At 38.8% G+C, this 20007-nt stretch overlaps 1 protein-coding gene across 2 annotated transcripts in view; it reads right to left on the reverse strand.

Moving 5' to 3' along the window:
• LOC124155528 (sushi, von Willebrand factor type A, EGF and pentraxin domain-containing protein 1-like) overlaps positions 1–20007 on the reverse strand; it is a 64106-nt gene that overhangs the window by 31957 nt on the left and 12142 nt on the right. For both annotated transcript variants that reach the window (XM_046529428.1, XM_046529427.1), the window contains exons 4-12: positions 19665–19874; positions 18849–19022; positions 10513–10788; positions 7206–7433; positions 6759–7040; positions 6081–6182; positions 5696–5842; positions 2630–2959; positions 225–548 (exon numbers count right to left, since the gene is read on the reverse strand). In XM_046529428.1, the coding sequence (XP_046385384.1) occupies positions 225–548; positions 2630–2959; positions 5696–5842; positions 6081–6182; positions 6759–7040; positions 7206–7433; positions 10513–10788; positions 18849–19022; positions 19665–19874 (2073 nt within the window). The remainder of the gene's footprint in view (positions 1–224; positions 549–2629; positions 2960–5695; positions 5843–6080; positions 6183–6758; positions 7041–7205; positions 7434–10512; positions 10789–18848; positions 19023–19664; positions 19875–20007) is intronic.

The following is a 20007-nucleotide window of genomic DNA, read 5'->3' on the forward strand; positions in this document are numbered from 1 at the left end:
CAGATTACTGGTTAATGATCAAATTTTCTAGTACTTTTGATCTAGGACCCACAGACATGCTTTCTCTGCATCTATCTGCAACTATTCAGTTTCTAGTCAGCTACGTATTCAACTATCTATTTATCTGCATAAGAACACCCGTACAACTTATGGTCTTGCATTCTTGCCCAAATTTAATATTGAAGTACATGAAGTCATAGTGGAAAATATGTAACACTACTTACCCATACAGTCAGCAAAGGGTAACAGCTCTCTGGGCTCCCAGTGTATGACTTCAGAGTTGACATTTTTATGAAAATTCATTGCATCTTGATACTGAAGGTTATGTACAGTACTTCCTTCTGTATCTAAATAGCCTGCACTGACAGAGTTCCTCTGAGCTAGATCTTCATGATCAGAGCAGAAATATTCTTGAGGTGTTGACACTGGGAAAGCATACCCCTCAGAGCAAGTCAACGTACAAAGATAACTGGTGGTATCCTTTTTCCTTCCTTTACTACAATTGGAATTTCCATTAATGGGGCCAGAAAGCTCTGGGCATGCATGGTCTGAAAGAGAAAGCAATTCAGGCTGAAGAAAATTGTCAGAATATACTTCATCAGTGGCATAGCCAAGAATTTCGTTCGGAGGGGTCCAAAATTAAGGGGAAAATTTTTGAAAAACAGAGCACTCAGCAGAGGAGAGAGGTTTTAAACTACTTTTAAACATTTTTCATGATAAAAAAATGTCATTTGACAAAGAAATCTTTCGTAAATTCATGACTTTTTATTATTTTCTTTTCTTTTATGAAGCAAAGTACATATGTAATTGTTTTTTAATATTTTGGGGGGGAGAGGGAGGGGGTTTGGACCTCCCCACTGGCTACGCCACTGCACTTCATGCTGCTTCACTAATCATTTTCATGCGTATTCCATATTAATGTACACCATAATGCTTCTTGAGAAAAAATGCCACAGTTAAAAGTGATACTGCTGGACAGTGGCAGCTTGAAACCTTTTGAGGCATAGGCGGATCTAGGAGGGGGGCACGGGGGCACGTGCCCCCCGGAACCTTAAAAAATATGGAAGATTTTAATAAAGTCCCATTATCATTGTGTTCGTTTTGTATCAAGGTATCCTTGTGCCCCCCTCAGAAAAAAATCCTGGACACGGCCTTGCTTGTGCCCCCCTCCAGAAACAAATCCTGCATCCGCCTCTGTTTTGAGGAGGTGAAGTGCTGGACTGACACACTCCCGTTATAATGCAGCATTTTTGCCCCCATCCTTTTTCTTACAGGTTAATTAAGTAACAGACATGTGGTGTTAATATGAATGGTTATATTAGTCTCCTATGACTTTCTACAATGTTTCAACTTGTAAATAAAAACTAATATGATATAGTTTAGTCATAATCCAATAAACATTATATAATCATAATACTTTCCTTCCTAATCAACCAGAAATTGAAAATCTCCCAGAAGATTTAGAACAACTAGGACCTCAAAACATAAGTGATTACAGACTTATCTCACCCACAAGAAGTCCCGAGAAAAAAATGCCAACCTAAATAGTAATCTGCCATGCACAACTCCATCATCTATACAGGAAAGGACTCAGCCTTTCAATGCCCAATCTCCTTGAGTAAAATAACACATTTAAAGGAGCTGAAGAAGAGGATGGGAGATAAAACATAGCTGTATGCACTGGTGATATTGACCTAAATCCTTTTAGAAAGATATGGAATGAGCTTTTTAACGTACCAGTAAATGTTTTATTTAAGTGAACACACATGAAAAATCTTTCTACTCTGCCTTTAATGTCTTGGGAAGCATAGTATTTGGAAGGACTTGCATGGATGAAGTTCTCTGCTTTTGATTTTGCTTCTTAAGTGTAGCACCAACTTGTGGAGACAAAATAAGTGCAGGTACTTGTAAAACCACTCACTGTGGGCTTGATTCATACCGCTCATTTAATTAAGTAGTCCTGATCAAATTTACTCTATTAACACTATCAACATATGAATGCAAAAGATTCTCCTAGCAAAATTCAAATGATTAATTATTAGATCTGTGAATTAAAAATGAAATAAAAACTTAAGATATTCCAAGATACAATTTATAATTTACTATGCTTCTATATGGTAGTGAGGCATGGATAATGACAGCAGTGGGGAAAGCAAAGATAGAGACCTTTGAAATGTGGTGCCACAGAAGAATGATGAGGATGAAATGGATCGACTGAGTTAGTAATGAGGAAGTCCTGAGAACAGAGGGAGAGAAGAGAAGCTTGATGAAAACCTTAATAAGAAGACAGAACAACCTTAAGGTCACATCTTGGGATGTGATGGTCTGATTAAGACAATTTTCGAGGGTCAAATGGATGGTAAGAATGGAAAAGAAAGACCTTGAGCAAAATATATGGAACAGGTGAAGAAGGATGTGAAAGAGAAGAAATACGTAGGTGTGGAAAGATTTGCTGATAGGAGAACTGAGTGGAGAGCTGCGTCAAACAAATCTAAGGATTGTTGATCAGCGAAGATGATGAGACAGTTGTATCTTATAGAGTCGATTATACTAAATATTTTTATTTCATTCAACGAACAGTTCCCCTTAGTGTCGCCAACTAAGGTTCAGTTTGCTGGAGGAGACTTACCTTTAACTGTTATAGTGATTTCACAGGATTTATTATTCCCATACCTATCAAATGCAGTGTAATGTACTGCTGTCTCCCCTATTGGGAAAACTTCTCCTTGTCCACCATCTAAACCCTCCCACACTGTGGCTTCTGGCTTGCCAGGCACAATGGCTTTCACCTGCACCCTTACATCATCCCCTGAATTGTCTTCAAACACGGGTCTGTCCCAAGTCAAGCCATGGGCCATCACGGGCTTTTCACTCTTTGGCTCCATGCTCGTAGCTGGTTCTGATGGAAGGATAAACACAGGTGGGGATTCACATGCATGCACAGTTGGTGGCTGCATATCTGTAAGATAATTATACTAATTAATTTAAATATGTGTGATATTGTATGAGCCTTAAATTAGGGTAGGGATTCAATATTCAATTCAACCCTTCAACTTAAGATTCAAACCTCAGTATTGTAAAATCTATATATGCACCAGATGTAGAGAATTGATACACTGAGTAAATTTCTGGTTTTTTTTCCGACATAAAACTTATTAAATTCATCACAGTAGAAATTATGAGCAGCACTTTTTCCCCAAAATCTACTAAACACTTGTGTTAAATAACATTTATTTCAATTTTATTCCCTAATTTTTTTATACATAAGTATTTTGTTTTTTTAGATTATTTTTGGTAGTTTCTATATTACATCTTTCCATTTACTAACTAAATATACTCCATTTTTGCTGGATGGGACCATTCCCTCAATGTGGCCAAATAAAATTAAAATCAACATTTTTTAATACTTCTAAAGTCCAACATGTTCTGATTTTAATGACCCCCTCCTATATCCACAACATGGAAAAATAATCAATTGTTTCTCGCTGAGCCTCATACTACCTAGTATCACACACCTCCCAGTGAGAAATGGGTGGTGGAATCCACGTGGAACCCTTCTAAATCTAAACCTTCTATATATGTGTCTACGATTTTTCATGTGCTCTCATGGCTGCCTTTCCACGAATTATATAAAAATAGAATGTGCGATACATTTTCACATAACTAGCGTGGTTTCAGGATGATAAATGACGCAATGTCACCAGAGAGTTAAGTTCCACATATTAGAAATTCTGTTTAACATTTTATGATAATCACCACAAATCCACTTGAAATCAACGTGGATTCCACGTGGGTCCAACCACTCAATATCCACCACCACCAAATATCCACCACTCAACGTGGATTCCACCACCCATTTCTCACTGGGCTTATTCGTTCATTCCCACTCTACTTTTCTCATTTCTTCAATTGTTCTTAATTTCCTTGTATTATCCCTCAGAAATTATGTTTGCAAACATTTTTGAGAGGATTTATGGAAAGGGGGGGCATTTCATTTGGAAGGGGAACACTAAGATCGTGTCTCCCGAGCATTTCTGGGGGACTTGAACGTCAGACCTCCAAAAAGCTTGAGCTTAATATTTTAAATAGTAATTTGAAGGAATCAATGATTTTTATGAAAAAAGTTTAAAAATGTCAAAAAATTGGTATTCCAAAACTCGTCATGTAGAGGGATAAAGAGTGATTTCACAACGTCCATATTCCTTTACTCCTGGAAATTTCTGATTCTATGTAGAGATCACTAAGTTTTTGGATAGGTATCTAATGTTTCAAATTTTAATGAATACCCTCCCCAAATACCCTCTAACCCATCCCTGCTGTGATTCTCCAATAAAGCAAAAAAATATTTAAGCCATCTTACCCAAAAACCTCCAACCCACCTCAGCCTTATGCAGCCCTTCCCATGAAAAAACACAAATTTTAATGAACACACTGACCTGTCATCCTCCAACCCACCCCAGTTATGTGTGATTCACAACCTAAATGCTACAATGTTAGAAAAACCACGATCAACAACAGAAAAGTAACTTGCTAGTCAGCGCCATCATGTGTGATGAAGAAATCTCACTCTCCTGTGGGCATGGGCTACAGCAAAGTTTCCCGTAGCCATATAAAAGGTTGTCAAAACACCAAAAATGGAGGAATTGATATGAAAATACTGTTCCTGAAGTGCACCTGGTTGCCACTTGATAATGCAATGTTAAAATTGGTGGCAAGTGAACAGAAAGTCAGGGAAAAATATTTCTGAAAAAAAAACTCCTGAGGGTGCATCTTGACTGCAAATTAAACTTGTGGGTGGATGGATGTCTCACTCATTTGATCAGTATTCTTCTACACTATTTTGCTTTTACATTCTCTGCTTCTCCCTCTACTTTCATCTTCCTCTCCACCAAGGAACACCCAGATATGGAAGATGTTTTGTGCATGGGCCCTACCATCATTCAAGCAGGTCCTTAAAAATCCTTATCAGGATTTTAGAAGGTAGAGAAGGGTAGATAAAAGAGAGCATGGTCCCACTTACATCACTTCACTCCCTTCTTCCATCCCTACCACTCGCTCCTTCCTGGGAGGCATCCATGAATGTGCGGTGATTTTAGGCCCCCCTCCCTCCTTTGTGAGACGTTTCAAGTTCTGGCTTGACCTTCTCCACTTCTGCTAATCTCACGTGAGATTTTTTTCATAATGCCTATTTTTAGTTTTTATATGTCTATGAGTGTTCGAAAGAGTAGTTTTTATTTAGAATACTCAATTTTCTAGGTCAATTTTACTCAAGACTTCATAGTTACGAATACATAGTATTTACGATTATTAAGAACATAGTATAGCATCTAAATGAGAATGTTACACAATGAAATACTTAAATACTTATAACAATTTTACACTATTTTCATGGGAAAAAATTGCACATATTTGCCAAGATAATGATACTTGCCCATTGAGATTAATTGCCCATAAATGAAATTGTTTTTGACAAGAAAAATTTTCCCTGATTAACACACTGGCTGTAATATTCCATCAATTATTATACCAAGACTTTTGATTGAAGAAGATTTTTCTGACAGTTATAGTAGCAGCTTTTTTAGCCTACAGATATAAATAAGTACATGCATTCATGAAGATAGTGAGCCACAATATGCAAACAAAATCAAGAAATTGCTTTCATAAAATAGATTAGTAAGAAGAAAATGTTCTGTACCTTTCACAGTTATAGTAAACTTGCACTTAGCCTTGTTCCTATTAGCATCTCTGGCAACAATTGTCACATCATTGGCTCCTAAGGGAAATTTGGCTGGCCATGAAATTGCTGGAATAACTGTCAAAGTAACAGGGATACCAGAATTATCTGGAAAGCAAAAAATTCAAGATTATTGAGGGGGCATTGATTTATATAATGCAAAAAATGGTCCCATTGTGTTATAATGAAGTTTTCTATGAAGTACAACTCAACCCATCGCTTTCCATTTCCAAGCCCATGGGCTTCCTCCACATCTCCGCAGAAAGTAATGAAAAATATGTGGTAAAAACACAGAACTGAGACATTTTTTTCATGTCAAGCTAAACTTATGATACGACATACTTACCTATAGCTGTAGGCTGGTCCCAGTGAACTGTTGCATATTTCTTATCCATATCTGTCACAACAGATATATTATTGGGGCAATGAAGGGTAGGCGCCTCTATATCTAAGAAGGGAAAAACATTTGTCCATATCTTTGTAGCACCAATTGTCATTATGTTACAATGCATATTTAATAGCCTTACCACCCAAAAACTTGCTTCATGCTGTGCTTTAACATACTTCTTATAATTAACAATGAATCGTTAAAAAATATGTAAACTCACTGCCTCACTTTCCATGCTCTGAAATTCTAAAATAAAAACATGATGCATGCATTTCATATAAACCACATGGGTCATAAAGAATTAAATAACTGGTCCAAAATGGATTATTAGAAACAAGGGGCATGTTAATTGATAGTATGTACATATTTGGATTATCTCACAACTCACAAGAATGCATATCATGTGCACTTAACTGTGAGGCTAATGTAGATGAGTATTTCATGACATAAAATTATTACTAAATCATCATGATGGTCCAAACATTTTTGCATGGATAGTATTATTAACATTAGTGACAGGAGTAAGGCATAGGTATCATAAAAGACATGATTTCACAATTTGAAACCTTAAAAACATGCTCCACTCTTCAGTTAAAAATTTGCACGCAAAATTAAGAAAGAAGGAGCAGAACTCACCAACACACCTTCCACCGCTCCATTTACCCTGCCTCCACGCTAGCGCTTCCTTCGTGCTTGCAATTTCTGGGTTGGTCAATTCCCAGTTGCCATCAGGCCCACAAACAAGTTTGCCTTGGTTGGTCTCCCACTCCAACCTGTCCCTCACTCCCCAGAGTACATATCCAGGGTCACACACTAGTAAACAGCTAGTGATTATGACTGAATGATGTTGGCGTCCAATGCAAGTTGGTGGAAAGACTTTCCCATGAGGCAGAGATGGGAGTGAGGGGCATGACTTAGCTGAAAATTAACTTACGCAGTTAGTTAGCCACCACAAGTTTCAAAATCCCTCTTGAGAATTCTGAATTATCAAAGAAATCTAAATATGTAAACAAATGTTAGCTGAAAAAAGTGAACTATAAAAATCATAAATATATGCCTCAAACCGCAGATATTCATTCATACCTTTGCAGTAAACTTGCAGTCCATCCCATATTCCATTTGGTAAGCATGTCCGTTTTGCTGAGCCAACTAAGTGATAGCCAGGATTGCAGTCAAACTGACAAATAGTGTTGGGGAGAAAACCATCTTTGGGCCCTAGTAGCAGTGATGAGTTATCCCGGCGAGAACTCAACTTCTGTTCACATTGAACAATGCCATCTCTTGGCTGTTGAAGGGCTGGGCATTTCTTAACTCAAAAGAAAAGAAAAATACTAAGCCTAAATATATATTTAACAACAGGCTTCACTCCATGGAAGATATTTATATTAGAGATGTGCAAATAGTATCCGCGAATACTCGAATACCTCGAATACTAGAAAGTATTCGATATGCGAGGTTTCGAATAGTTATGCGAAAAGTTCCGCCTCGAATACCTCGAATACTTTGAATTTCGCGTCATACGCCTGTCGCACGCACGTCGTTGGTAGTTGACTCGGAAAAATGTAGAGAACTGTAGTCATTTAGTGCTCGCAGCGCCGTTTTACGCAAGTTGACGAATTACATTAAATTCGTGGATTTTAGCGGTGAAAAGAGTTCGACGAGGGGAACCGAAAATGGTCGGGTGAAAAAATCCGAAAATCCCCGATTCCCCCCACCAGGAGAACCTCAGTGCCGTGGGACAGCAACCTTTGGGCATTTCCCACGATCCGCTATCCCCCTCCATTCAGCACTCGCCTCACCCACTCTGACGCTTTCCTCTTCTCCGAAATCAAACAAAAGGTCCCAGCTTGCGCAGGGATCGCATTACGAAGACCCCTGCTTCGAAAAAAATATCGAGTTACGAGAACAATAAAAACGTGTTTCACGCCCTCCCCCCTTTTCTCACCCACGGACCTTTTTCTGGCTACCTGCTTCGAAGTTCCCCATTTCTGGAGGTCAACTGCCGCATGAGTACCGTGGGATACTTACATTAGCGCATTTCCCAAGATCCGGTATCCCTCTCCATTCAGCACTAGCCCCCCCTCTGAGGCTTTCCTCTTCTTCGAAATAAAAAAAAGGTCACAGCTCGCGCAGGGATCATATTACGAAGACCTTAGCTTCGAAAAAATACCAAGTTACACGAGAACAATAGAAACGTGTTTCGGGCCCTCCCTTTTCTCCCCCACTGACCTTTTTTTTCCTACCAGCTTCGAAGTTCCCCATTTCTGTGGAGGTCAACCGCTGCATGAGTCATCTATTAGCACAAAAGGTGTCTAAGAATGACTTTCGTCAATTGATGTTACACCTTTATTGAATTGAAATATTAGTAATGTGCACATAATTTCAAAAAGAATAATACAAAGATTACACACAGGAAAATTAATTTCCTTGATCAGGATTTGAACCTTGATACCCTGGATTAACGCTTCTTGTCCTCTTAAGCCAAAAAAATTCCACAGAGGAAGAAGATGTGATGGTAGCACATGTGGTAAAACACCTAGCTCACATTCAGGAGACCCTGGTTTGAATCACAATCTACCATCATGTCGAATGCAGATGGAAATTTGGTGGTTCTAGGATTAAACTATCTCCACATATGTAAAAGGAATTGAAGAATCTATAAAAAAATTAATTTGAGGAGGAAAAATATTGGATTGATAGATGGAACCAAAAAGAATGAAATGGCATGAATTATATTATTATTCAGGACGTAAATATTGACAAAAAGAACTCCGCATTGAATATTATTAAGGAGGCAAAGAGATGGCTGACGGATGCTCAACACAACCGGGAGGTTCTGGGTTCGAGTCCCAGTCAGGCCACATTTTTACCCTCTGATTTTCTGGCTTTTTCCATCTACCACAGCACAATAGGGTGGTTTCCTATAATTTTTTTATTCCTTTAATCGAAAGATTATTACTCCTGGAGTACGTATTTCACGGTTTTAGATTTTTAAATGACAACATCTATTTTTTTCGATTAAATGAAAAGTGAAAATTTTCAAGCGCGCGAAAACGCGACGCTTAAGTATGAATGCCGGGAAATATCTCCGTACGTCGTATTTCTGGTTCCCCCTCCCGCCCGGTGAGGTGACCTTGAGGCGAGGCTTAGCGCTGATACGTCGCAAGATGCTAGTGGATAGCTGAGTACCTTGCTGAATGGTAGCGCTTGGCTTAAAAAAGGTTTATTAATACCTTATCCAACGAAGAAAACTTTCCAAACTTAGCCAGTTTTAATAGGTGATTATTAAGACATGTTACCCTGAGCTCTGTGCTTCATGCATGCATTGGTAACCTCAGACGATGTAAAACTCCTATCTACTCGTATAGAAACTAGGTCCCTGTGACGTCACGTGGATTGGCATCGCATGGGCGCCAATCTGGCCTTTTTCAAATGAGGATAAAATTGACCCTTGCCATTTGTCTAAACAGGTCTAAATAATTTGTATATCATGAATACACTAATGTTGGGTAACGAATCGCAATCAATGCCTTTCATTTTCTTTGATGAAGGAAACTACCCTATTGTCCTCGTCCTTTTTCTATTAAATGTTCCTATCCATTTCTTTCCTTAACTATGAATTTATTTGTATGTTTGCACTTAAGGCACTGTGTAAATGTATGAAGGAGTATGTACTTGAACAGAAAGGTGAATAAGAGTAAATAATAAGCAATCAAAACAAATGATAGGGAGAGTCCATTTGATTAATTAAAGATCAATGAGGAGGTGGCAGGAAGATGGGTCAGGGAGAATCTTGGAAGGAAACAGCAGAGCAGAAGGACAGAAAGGATAAAAAGGATGTTACATTTCTCACCCACCACATGAACTGTGATCAAATTTACAATAATTTCCATGGGGTAAAATTCCCCTGGACCAGGAAATTACTCAGAGACCTTTGGTTTTCCAAGTTACTGCGGAAACCACTATCCAGGTTCCTTGATTCCCTTGGGAATTTACCAAGGCTCAACATGCTAGGTTTTAACTGTTTGGGTCCAGGGGGAATTTTTTTGCTATGCAAGGGAATAATCATGAATAAAAAGGGATTCTGAAATTAAACAGCGGAAAACGAAGGAAAGAATGCAGCAAAGATGAGGAGAGGGAGCAGAAGTATGGCAGCTTCAAGAACTTTAGAAGATTATGTATTGGAGATAATCCCATTTCCATCCTGGCTAACCATGATTGGTGCATAAGCCCCAATTGAGCACTGATTATTTTCTACAAAGGAGTTAGTAAACATATGTACCACCCTTGATATGTGTCTTCTCCATATTGTTATCAGCACATAGAAAAATGTTAAAATGGGTAAATGTGCATCTTTAATGGGTACCTAAATAGGAATTTGGGTACTTACTTACACACGAAGCATCATGCCCCGTCCAATGGCCATTGGGGCCACATACTCGAACGTGAGAGCCTATCAGAGTGTAGCCTGATTTACACCGAACTCCACACGTTGATTTAAATGTAAGATTCGGGCATTGATCTCTGCTCCCAGATTGTATTCTTCTGAGTCCATTTTTTTTATTTCGGTTCACTCCACCTTGTCTTCGACCAGCGCTTCTTTTTCCACTTATCATTCTTGTGAAGTAGCCATTTACTGGAGGACTCAATGGGGGGCAAGTAATGGCTGCAAATAAAATTTTTTGTGAGTTATGAATGGTTTAATTTCATTTGCATTATACACTGTCATCCCAAAGACTGTCCACAGAGGCAATTTACCACCCAGTATTTGAACCACTTATGAAAATATTTTATGAAGTGATTAGATTGATACTTAGGGTGACTGCCTCACTCTTTGTATTGCAGGTTTTAGCAAGTTGCTCATTTGTGGTGATACCATTTCTTCACCTTTTAAATTTTGACAGTTATTGTTAAACAAATTAAATAAAATTTTGAAAACTCTGACTTAAAAATTTTTTTCATGACATTGTGGTGAAGAAAATATAAATAATAAAAATAGCAAGATATGGCTTAATTCCACACCAAATTCATATCTGGATTAAGAGAACATCAATACAGTTGAGCACTGCAAACACCAAATTTCCTAATCAGGGAACATCCATAATTCAGCAATATTTTCAAGGCATGCATTCATCTTCACCAGCTGAAATTATTTCCCACTCTTTACAAAAATACTCTCTAAACTATCCGTTGACATTGCGACGCACAGTTATTCTTATAACGCTTTATTACAAAGCCAGGAACTATTATATGCACTGCCATTGTGATGCAGAGATAACTTGACTTTCCCAGGTGGGACTTAAACCCACTGCAAGGGCCATGGGCTTGGCACACTGCAGAGCAGACGGAAGAGAATTTTAATGCATCCTCTTTATTGCTCATTGCAAAAAATGACCAAAGAATTGTAAGAAAGTACTGTACAATTCAGATCTCTGCTAAAGAGTTGAAGATGTATCAATGCATAGCATATTGCAGCAATATCTGGCTGGAGATTGGCACTAGAAGATGGAGCAGTAGAAATATAGTCTGTTTGCTTTGTAGTGGTCTGTGTAAAGATATCTTTTTTCTACCAGCAAGAATCTTCTTCTATCAGTCACTCCTGATGTATCTATGGGTTGCTATGGATATTTGGAAAGATGGTAGCACCTGCTCACCAGTGAGTGTTGATAGAGTTGACTATGCAGACATCTGATTGAACTATATTTATCACTCTGTATATGGATCACAAGATACTTTTCATGCATTGAAAATGCTGTATTTTCTTTATATGTATTTTGAATAATAACATGACATTTTTGATATTCTTTCATATATTCCTCACAGCTTAGCTTTAAGCCACCAAGTGCGTCCAATGGGTTGCGGATGGCAGTCAACCTCTAGGTATAGAGGTTAGCTGCGATATAAGCAAGTTTACTTGTTGAATAAGCAGTCGTGGACAAAAAACAACGGCATTCTAAGGTGGTATGAGTCTAACCCTAGGTAAGACGGTAAACCCTTAGTAACCCATATAAATAATAGATTGAGCCTGTGAAGATGCTGGGAGCTAGCTATGTGAGGTTGCCAATACCTAATTATGCCTCCCATCACCCTAGGGAGGGGGCAGAAGCTTTTCTTCTTGTGAATGAAGGTGGAGCCCACAGTGGTTAGTACAGCGGCACCCATTTCACTACAGGCTTCACAACATGTACTTCAACGGCTGTAGTACTGCGATGTGGAAGGCAAGGGGAAACCACCACATTATTATCCCAAGGAGTTGCAGCTACTCCAATTTTTTCAAATTGGTATCATGAAAAGGCTAGGGGATAGGAGGGTGGAATGGAGAGCTTCGTCAAACAAATCTTAAGATTGTTGACTTAAGATGATGATGTGATACATTCATACATACACGTTAAACAGTGGAACCCCAATTTATCGTTCCCGCATTCATCGTTTTCCTGCATTCATCGTTCGCCGCTCCTGGTCCCAAATTAAGTTCCATAAAGACAATGTAATTTTTTCCCGCATCTATCGTTCCGCGAAGTATCGTTTTCCCGCATTGATCGTTTGAAGATCGCGGTCCCATCATATAATTTTCCTGCATCCATCGTATGACAAAAATAAGACGAAGTGTTTACAGCGTACGTTGTTTATGGCTAATAACGACAGACACAAAGTTTGAATCTTCTCCAGGAGATTGAAATTTGATAGGGAGAAGCTGAGTGCCGTGGGATAGTTACATTATCGCATTTCCCAAGATCCGGTATCCCCCTCCATTCAGCACTCGCCTTTCCCCGTCTGAAGCTTTCCTCTTCTCCGAAATAAAAAAAAGGTCCCAGCTCGAGCAGGGATCGCATTACGAAGACCTTAGCTTCAAAAGAAAATATCAAGTTATTCGAGAACAAAAGAAGCCTTTTTCACGCTTCCCCCTTTCTCGACCGCTGACTTTTTTTTAGCTGACTCGCTTCAAAGATCCCCACCTCTGGAGGTCAACTGCTGCATGAATCACCGATTAGCCCAAAAGTTGTGTAAAAATGAATTTCGGCAATTGGTATTATATTTTTATTAGATTGAGATATTAGTGATGTGCACGTAATTCAAAAAAGAATGATACCAAACACGATGTATTTCTAACGTTATTTAACCATTTTAAGCAAGGAAATAGTTGGAATAATACGATTGTGATTTCTGGTGAATATATCCTCGCAGCTGATGGTGAGCTTCACGGCAGTTGATGCCGATTTTTTTCGAAAACAGGGCATCTGGTTACAATTTATGAGTTACGCTACAAGTCTCACTTGTCTGAGGTGCTAACGAAGCGATGTCTTCTCAGGATATTTTGTTTCTCCCTACTAGCAATCTGAATTCATCTGCTCATCTAGAGCTACGCTACTTATTGTTACAAATGAGTGGGTAAGCTGCCTTCTCCATAGAATAAAAAATATTGCAGTCTTACGGTCATGCTTCACCCTCTGCAGTAAGCTCTGCTTACGCCGTACGCGATAGCATTAGTGCCGAACTTCACCTCGTACGAGTGGTTCCTTACTTTCCAGGGTGGGTTGACTTAAAGCCGGCGAGTGTTTTCCGTGTGGGTTCAATAGAGTCCGGTTTCATTTGTATTAGCTTTATTCTTATTCGTCTTCGGACCATGGCCCTTCCGAAGACACAAGTGAGAACTTTAAGACTGAAAATAATTGAAGACGAAGAAAAGAATCCGGGCTAGAAATGCGTGAATATTACAGCACGCCTCGGTATGTCCGCTAGTACATGACGGCAGGGGTGGGGGTAGAGCGAGATCCCTGGTGAAAACAAGAAGTGGGATGAAGCCGAGGATCAGTTGGGTGTGCCGCTGACGATTAACGCCACATTGCCTCAATCATATTAAACATTTAATTGCAAGAAAGGAACATTTCAATTAATAAACTATTTTTGGCCTTCTTGATCCATCTCATAACCAATCACTGCGATGGCGAAATCGGTTGTTTGAGGCATAACACGCACATTTCTCTCGTAAATACGTGTACTTGAAATGGCATTTGATGGATAAGAATTTTTACATCGGACAGAAATGCATAATAGCAGTGAAAATTCCGAGTGGGGTGAAACATTTTTTAGCAAGGCTCCTTCCTCAAGGCTCAAGGTTCCTTCAGGATATTTGAAAGAGATATGATCCGAATCAAAAATATGACTTAAGTGTTTCGATAAAGGAATAATATTCCTGTAATCAGCTAAAATCTTTTTTGAATCCATTAATGAATATCATAATTCGCAAAAATGAAGCGTTTCCTGGGACATAGGCAACCCGGACAACCATTCCCGCATTGATTGTTTTCCCGCATTCATCGTTTTTTTCATCCATCCCCCTGAAAAACGATAAATCGAGGTTCCACTGTATACATACATTCTTTTTACTCAGCTGTTATTTCTAATACCTCATATTTATCAATGCATGATATGATGTCTTGTACCATACTTTGATATCTTGCTGGAGAGATTCAGCCAAGCACATATCCCTAGTTTACCAAACCACTTAGAAGAGATTTAAAAAAATTACTCAAAGTGTTGAAACCATGGTTGGTCGTTGAGTGTTAAATTAAATAGTGTGGAAATTACCATTTGTGTTTTTATCATGGATATAGCAAGCTTCCACAAAATCAAACCTGAAACGATTTTATACACTTAGAAAAGGGTTGATTCTACTTATTTGTGAAAACCATACACACAATCCCTGGAAAGAGCAAGCACTTCACCGCTTCATACAACAACCTAAAAGGAACTCAGTAGAAAGGTTCCACAGGAAAAAATTATCCATGCACTTTGGATTAGGAAAGGAGAGGATTAGGGGAAGAGTGTGCTATGGTCTTTCCTTAAAATCTCATCCAAAAAGTCATATAACTCAGACTCTGTAGTGCATATTGCTTATGGGCAAGTTTCATTGCAACGTGGTTCTTTCATGCCAATATCCTTAATGTATGTAACCGGTTACTACTCTAGTAAACTGCAAATTGCATAACTAGTCAGGAAAACATATAGAATAAAATAATATTTCTTTTAATTTCTGCAGACCAATTCAGGACAATTTATTAGACAAAGGGTTGGTCACTAACCAAGAAGGACCCAAATATGTGTTTGTACATATCAAATTTAAGAATAAAAGAGTCTTTTTAAATCTAGAAATATCAATTATTGGCAATCTCCATACCAGTGCTCTACTCCATTTTTAGAAAATACGCAGTCTCATATACCATATTGTAGCGGTACGGACCGGAGCCGGCCCGACGCATCATATAAAACATCGCGGCTGGGGGGGGTTACGTCTGCGCGCACACTCACATTTTTAGCATTTTTTTTCACGGAGTTCTATCCTGAATTTATGTAAAGGGTTTATTTTGTTTTTTCCATTGTAGTATATTTTTTTTTATGGATGTGACATGGTGTGAGAGTGGATTTCCGGGAGAGGCGACGCAGTGGTTCTCTCCCGGAATACGTTTGAAAACCCGCCTTACGGCCGGGGAAAAAAGAGGGCGTTGAGGTGCACCAGAGGTGATTGTGGGTAGTGAAGAGTTTATAAAAGAGAGAGACGAGAAGGATAGCTCTCTCTCTCTTACGGTGTGACACAAAGATAAGTCATAGTGGCGTGCGGTGACAAGCAGCAGCAGCCAAGCTACGGCACGTGGTGGAGGCCGATACGCGGACAGCTCTTCAGGGGTGGCGAGAACATCGGATAAAGGAAGTAAGCTTGGAAATTACCAAAGCCCGAATAGATCCTTTGGTGTCCAGATGGTTCCCCCCTTTGAAAGTCCCAAGTGTGCTCCCCACAATAAGGCCCTAGTGAATTTACTGTTGGCTGGTTTTAGTCACGGCCCTGCAAGACTTAAGTGTGGCACGTGGTGAAGTTTGAGCATACTTTCTGAATGTTAGTGTCACTTGGCGGATCATTGAGCCCGAGTTCAAAACGGGTGGCCATTTGAACAGTAACGCCCAATTTATAATTACTTTGCACGGAAAGTTCTTTTTGTAAGTTTGATGTCACTATTTTTTACGTTGCTTATTCGCTAAAGAGCGTGGGTACATTTTGTTGTTGGAAACATCAATTTTTTATAATCATTGAGAAAGTGCTATTGTCATTTTTGGAAGGAGAAGCCGAAGGTGAATATTTCATGTTGGAGGTGACGCCGATGGATTTTGGAACGGGGATTTATTGTGTGTGTTGGGAATGCTTTAGTGTCAGTGTAAATTTTGGAACCTATGGTAGTTCAATTATTAAAATCAATTGTAAAAGGGATGTCATTGAAGTTATTTGTTTTGCTATTGCCACGATTTCCTTAGATCCTGTTGTAAGTGAGTGTGCGTGCAGGCACGAACAATTGGGGAACTTGATTTTAAGCCCGGATACGGTAAGTCTCCGTAGGGGCAATTTTCTATTTTGGGGGAGTGGAGAGTTAACAATCACATGTACGGGGAGATATCGAACGGGAGGCGAGCGGGCGGCTCTCGCGGTTTGAACCGTTACAATATATAACAAGTAAAGCCCCTATTGCCGTTAAACCCTTGCGAGAAAAATAAAATGATGTGTATCATAAATGATAAATTGAAACCATGTTACCTGTTTTATGTTACTGTAAGGTGCTCCGGAGTAACTGGGGCATGGGTCAACAAAATGCATATTTAGGGGAATTTTAAATTTATCAGGTTGGCACACATACTTCTCCTTCTTTCATTCCTAGAACAGCACACCTTACCTCATTTGGAGCCATTTTGTGAGTTTGGGCTGCTGTGGAATTTTAGTATGGAGATTTTTCAAAGCAACGACCTGTCACAGAATAGCTGGTTTTCATTGTTATGTGGTGAGTAATTTCAAACTATTTAATACTTCAGGATAAACATGAAGGTTGATTGTGTTCATGTATGTGGTTGTTATAACTCTTAAACTTCCTGTAGTTTTAGTAATTGGGGTATTCCAGTTACCCCAAACGTTTTTAATAAATAGGGTAACTGGGGCATGCTGTTGGGGTAACTGGGTCCGTAATGATCCAGTTACCCCAACACTTAATTTGAATAAGAACTGCACAGAGATATTTATTATGTAACTTCACCTAGCTCTGAAATAGCTTAAAAATTTCTTTAACATAATCTTTTTTGCTCAGCTGCAGATAATGGTGCGAAAATATAAGGAAAACTCAGAAGGGTGCTGGACTAACCTACTCAACTGAAGATCTTGGAAATGGTGTAAATGATGTAGAAAACAGGAACAAAATTGCTTGTGGAGTAGCATTATTTTATCCCATTTCTAGGAGTACGGTATAACATCATATTTCTGAAACTTGGGGGAAAGCACTCATATCTCAATACCCAAATAAGGGTGGGTGTGCGACTTCTTATTTCTCTGCTGCTAAGGAAGAGAAATTTGTCAATGCAATAAAAGTTATGGAAAAAAATGGATTTGGCCTCATTGGCAAAAAGGTATTAGACATTGTACAGTGTTACATTGTTCTAAACAAACTCGATACCAGATTCAAAAATCAGCGGCCTGGCCCAGGCTGTTTTTTTTTCATTTCGAAAAAGAAATAGCCTATCCATTAAGGTTTCCACAAAGCATTCAACACTCTTGTTGTGACCAAAGTAACTCTGGAGTAATTCATGACTTTTTCTTAAAATTAATGGATCCTGTTCAGAAACTTGGTTTGAAAGGGAAGCCAGGCCAAATATTCAACTGTGACGAGACTGTTAGAACGTAGGTTTCTGCGGCGATGGTTTGATCTCTACATTTCTTCAGAAACCACCATCCGACACCTTTGACCTGAAGACAATGGCAGGATAGCCAGCGAAACTGTTGTCTACAAATAAGCTGATGCGGAAGAAAACCCTGATGTGACGAGACTTCCAAAAAGTGCCCTCCCTCAAACCTAAGGGCACTATTAATCATAATATTCAACGCAAAACAATCATCTCTGGTAGAGAAAACATGGCAACATTGCTTAGTGTTTCTTCTTTTAATTTAATATGCTTCCTTTATTATGTGTTTTGAAAGGAAAATTGGTGAGGTCTCCATTACCACCCTAATACAACTGCCTTAACAGTCATAATAATAAAAAAAGCTGCGTTAACCAATATTTTTTCTGATCATTTAAAGTACTTTGACAGGTTGAGTTACCCAAAATAGTTATGGCAATGCTCAATTGGGATTTGCCATGGGGTGATCCAGTTACCCCTAAGTCATGGGGTTAGTGGAGCCAACTGACACGTCATTAATAATATTAATATAAAATATTGTTAACTGGTAGACATTGCATTCAAGTCACATGATGTGCTAGTCTGATTGTTGATAAATCATTACATGTTTTTTCTAAGCCATTCACTGGGGTTATCTGTACAAAAAATATTTGAAAATGATATTGTACTATCACATTGAAAAACTATTCCTCAGTTACCCCTGAGCTCTTTACATCTTAACTGTATATAAAATATTTTTTAAGTCACTATGATAAAAATCAAGTTCTTATTAAATTTTTTCTCTTGTGTGATTTTGAAAAGGATAAAAGTAGCTTAGGTACATTAAATGAATTAAAAATGTCATCAATACCATCACATTCTGCTAGTGTCCACATCCACAGTTTTTTTCCAAGCAATGAACTGGGATATATTTGAAGTTCACAAGAAATGTAAATATGTGCTTAGCCCATCAAAATAATAGAACAGATTTGGTCTCCTTAAAATCAAGTAACTAATAGAGGAATATAAAGTTGCTACCTGTACACTTTGAAGGTTTTTCATCCGATGCGATATATCCCTCTCCACAAATACACTCATTGACAGATACTGCTCCAACTTTCACAGTTGTATGGCTAGGGTCTGGGCACCGTCTACATAAGAGATGCATGTCACCAGGAAATCCTCCAGGATTGTAGGTTCCCAAAGGACAGGCTATTTCGAGAAAAGATTCAATGAAACTCACTTAGTGTCAGGATACTATATATTTGAGAAAACTACTATCAAACTAAAAGGTCAGAGCAATCAAATTCAACCTCAGTATTCAACCTCAAATTCAACCCAATTACTTTTTTCAGGCTGTAGTCAGGATATTGTTTGGGGAGAAGGACTCATTTGGAGAGGCATAGATTTTGGGGGGAGTTAATTGGGAAGGGGCAAACTTAAGATGTGGAAGGTGTTTGAACCTCTACCCTTTCCCCACCATGCTGGTAACAGCCTTCTGGATGCATACTGACATCAGGTGGATTCCACAGGTTTATGTCATTAAGGTCAGGTCTATAAGCCCTCCACTTTTATTCCCAGCACCCCAATCATGGGAGGAAACAGGAAGGAAAAATGAAAGAGGCGCTACCACAAAGTGAGCCGGACAATGTAATCAGGGTCAGGATAGGGATGGTAGGTAAGGTGAATGGTAAAATCTTGCAAATATTTAGGTAGGCAAAAACTCAATCACATGGTTCAGTACATTTTGGTCATGCTGTTCATGACTAACAAATTTTTTCAGGGCTGGTTTTCAGAAATATCATGGCTGAAATAATAATATGCATGCAAGACATGGTTAATAATCTTACTTACGATGACAATCATTTCTCAGGCCAGTTCCATAATGACCTGGAGGGCAGATGCAAGAATAATGCCCAGATATTGTACCGCAAGCACATTCTCCCATCATATCGCAACATTGTTTTTTTTGTGGATCTTCATCGTTGATGGAGATATTTCCAATGGTGCACAAGTTATTGCACATTGTTGAATTCACTGGAAGAAAACTTCCTATTTGAAGATCTGCAAAAATAAACATGCTAATTAGAATTCAAGTTCAAATTATCTGTACAAAGCTTATGAAAGATTGCATCTTTTCATTTAATAACCAAATAATTTCAATCAAATTTGAATGCAAGGCACCTGCCCTTCATGG

This window comes from Ischnura elegans, chromosome 3 (genome assembly GCF_921293095.1).
Source record: "Ischnura elegans chromosome 3, ioIscEleg1.1, whole genome shotgun sequence".
Classification (NCBI taxonomy): domain Eukaryota; kingdom Metazoa; phylum Arthropoda; class Insecta; order Odonata; family Coenagrionidae; genus Ischnura; species Ischnura elegans.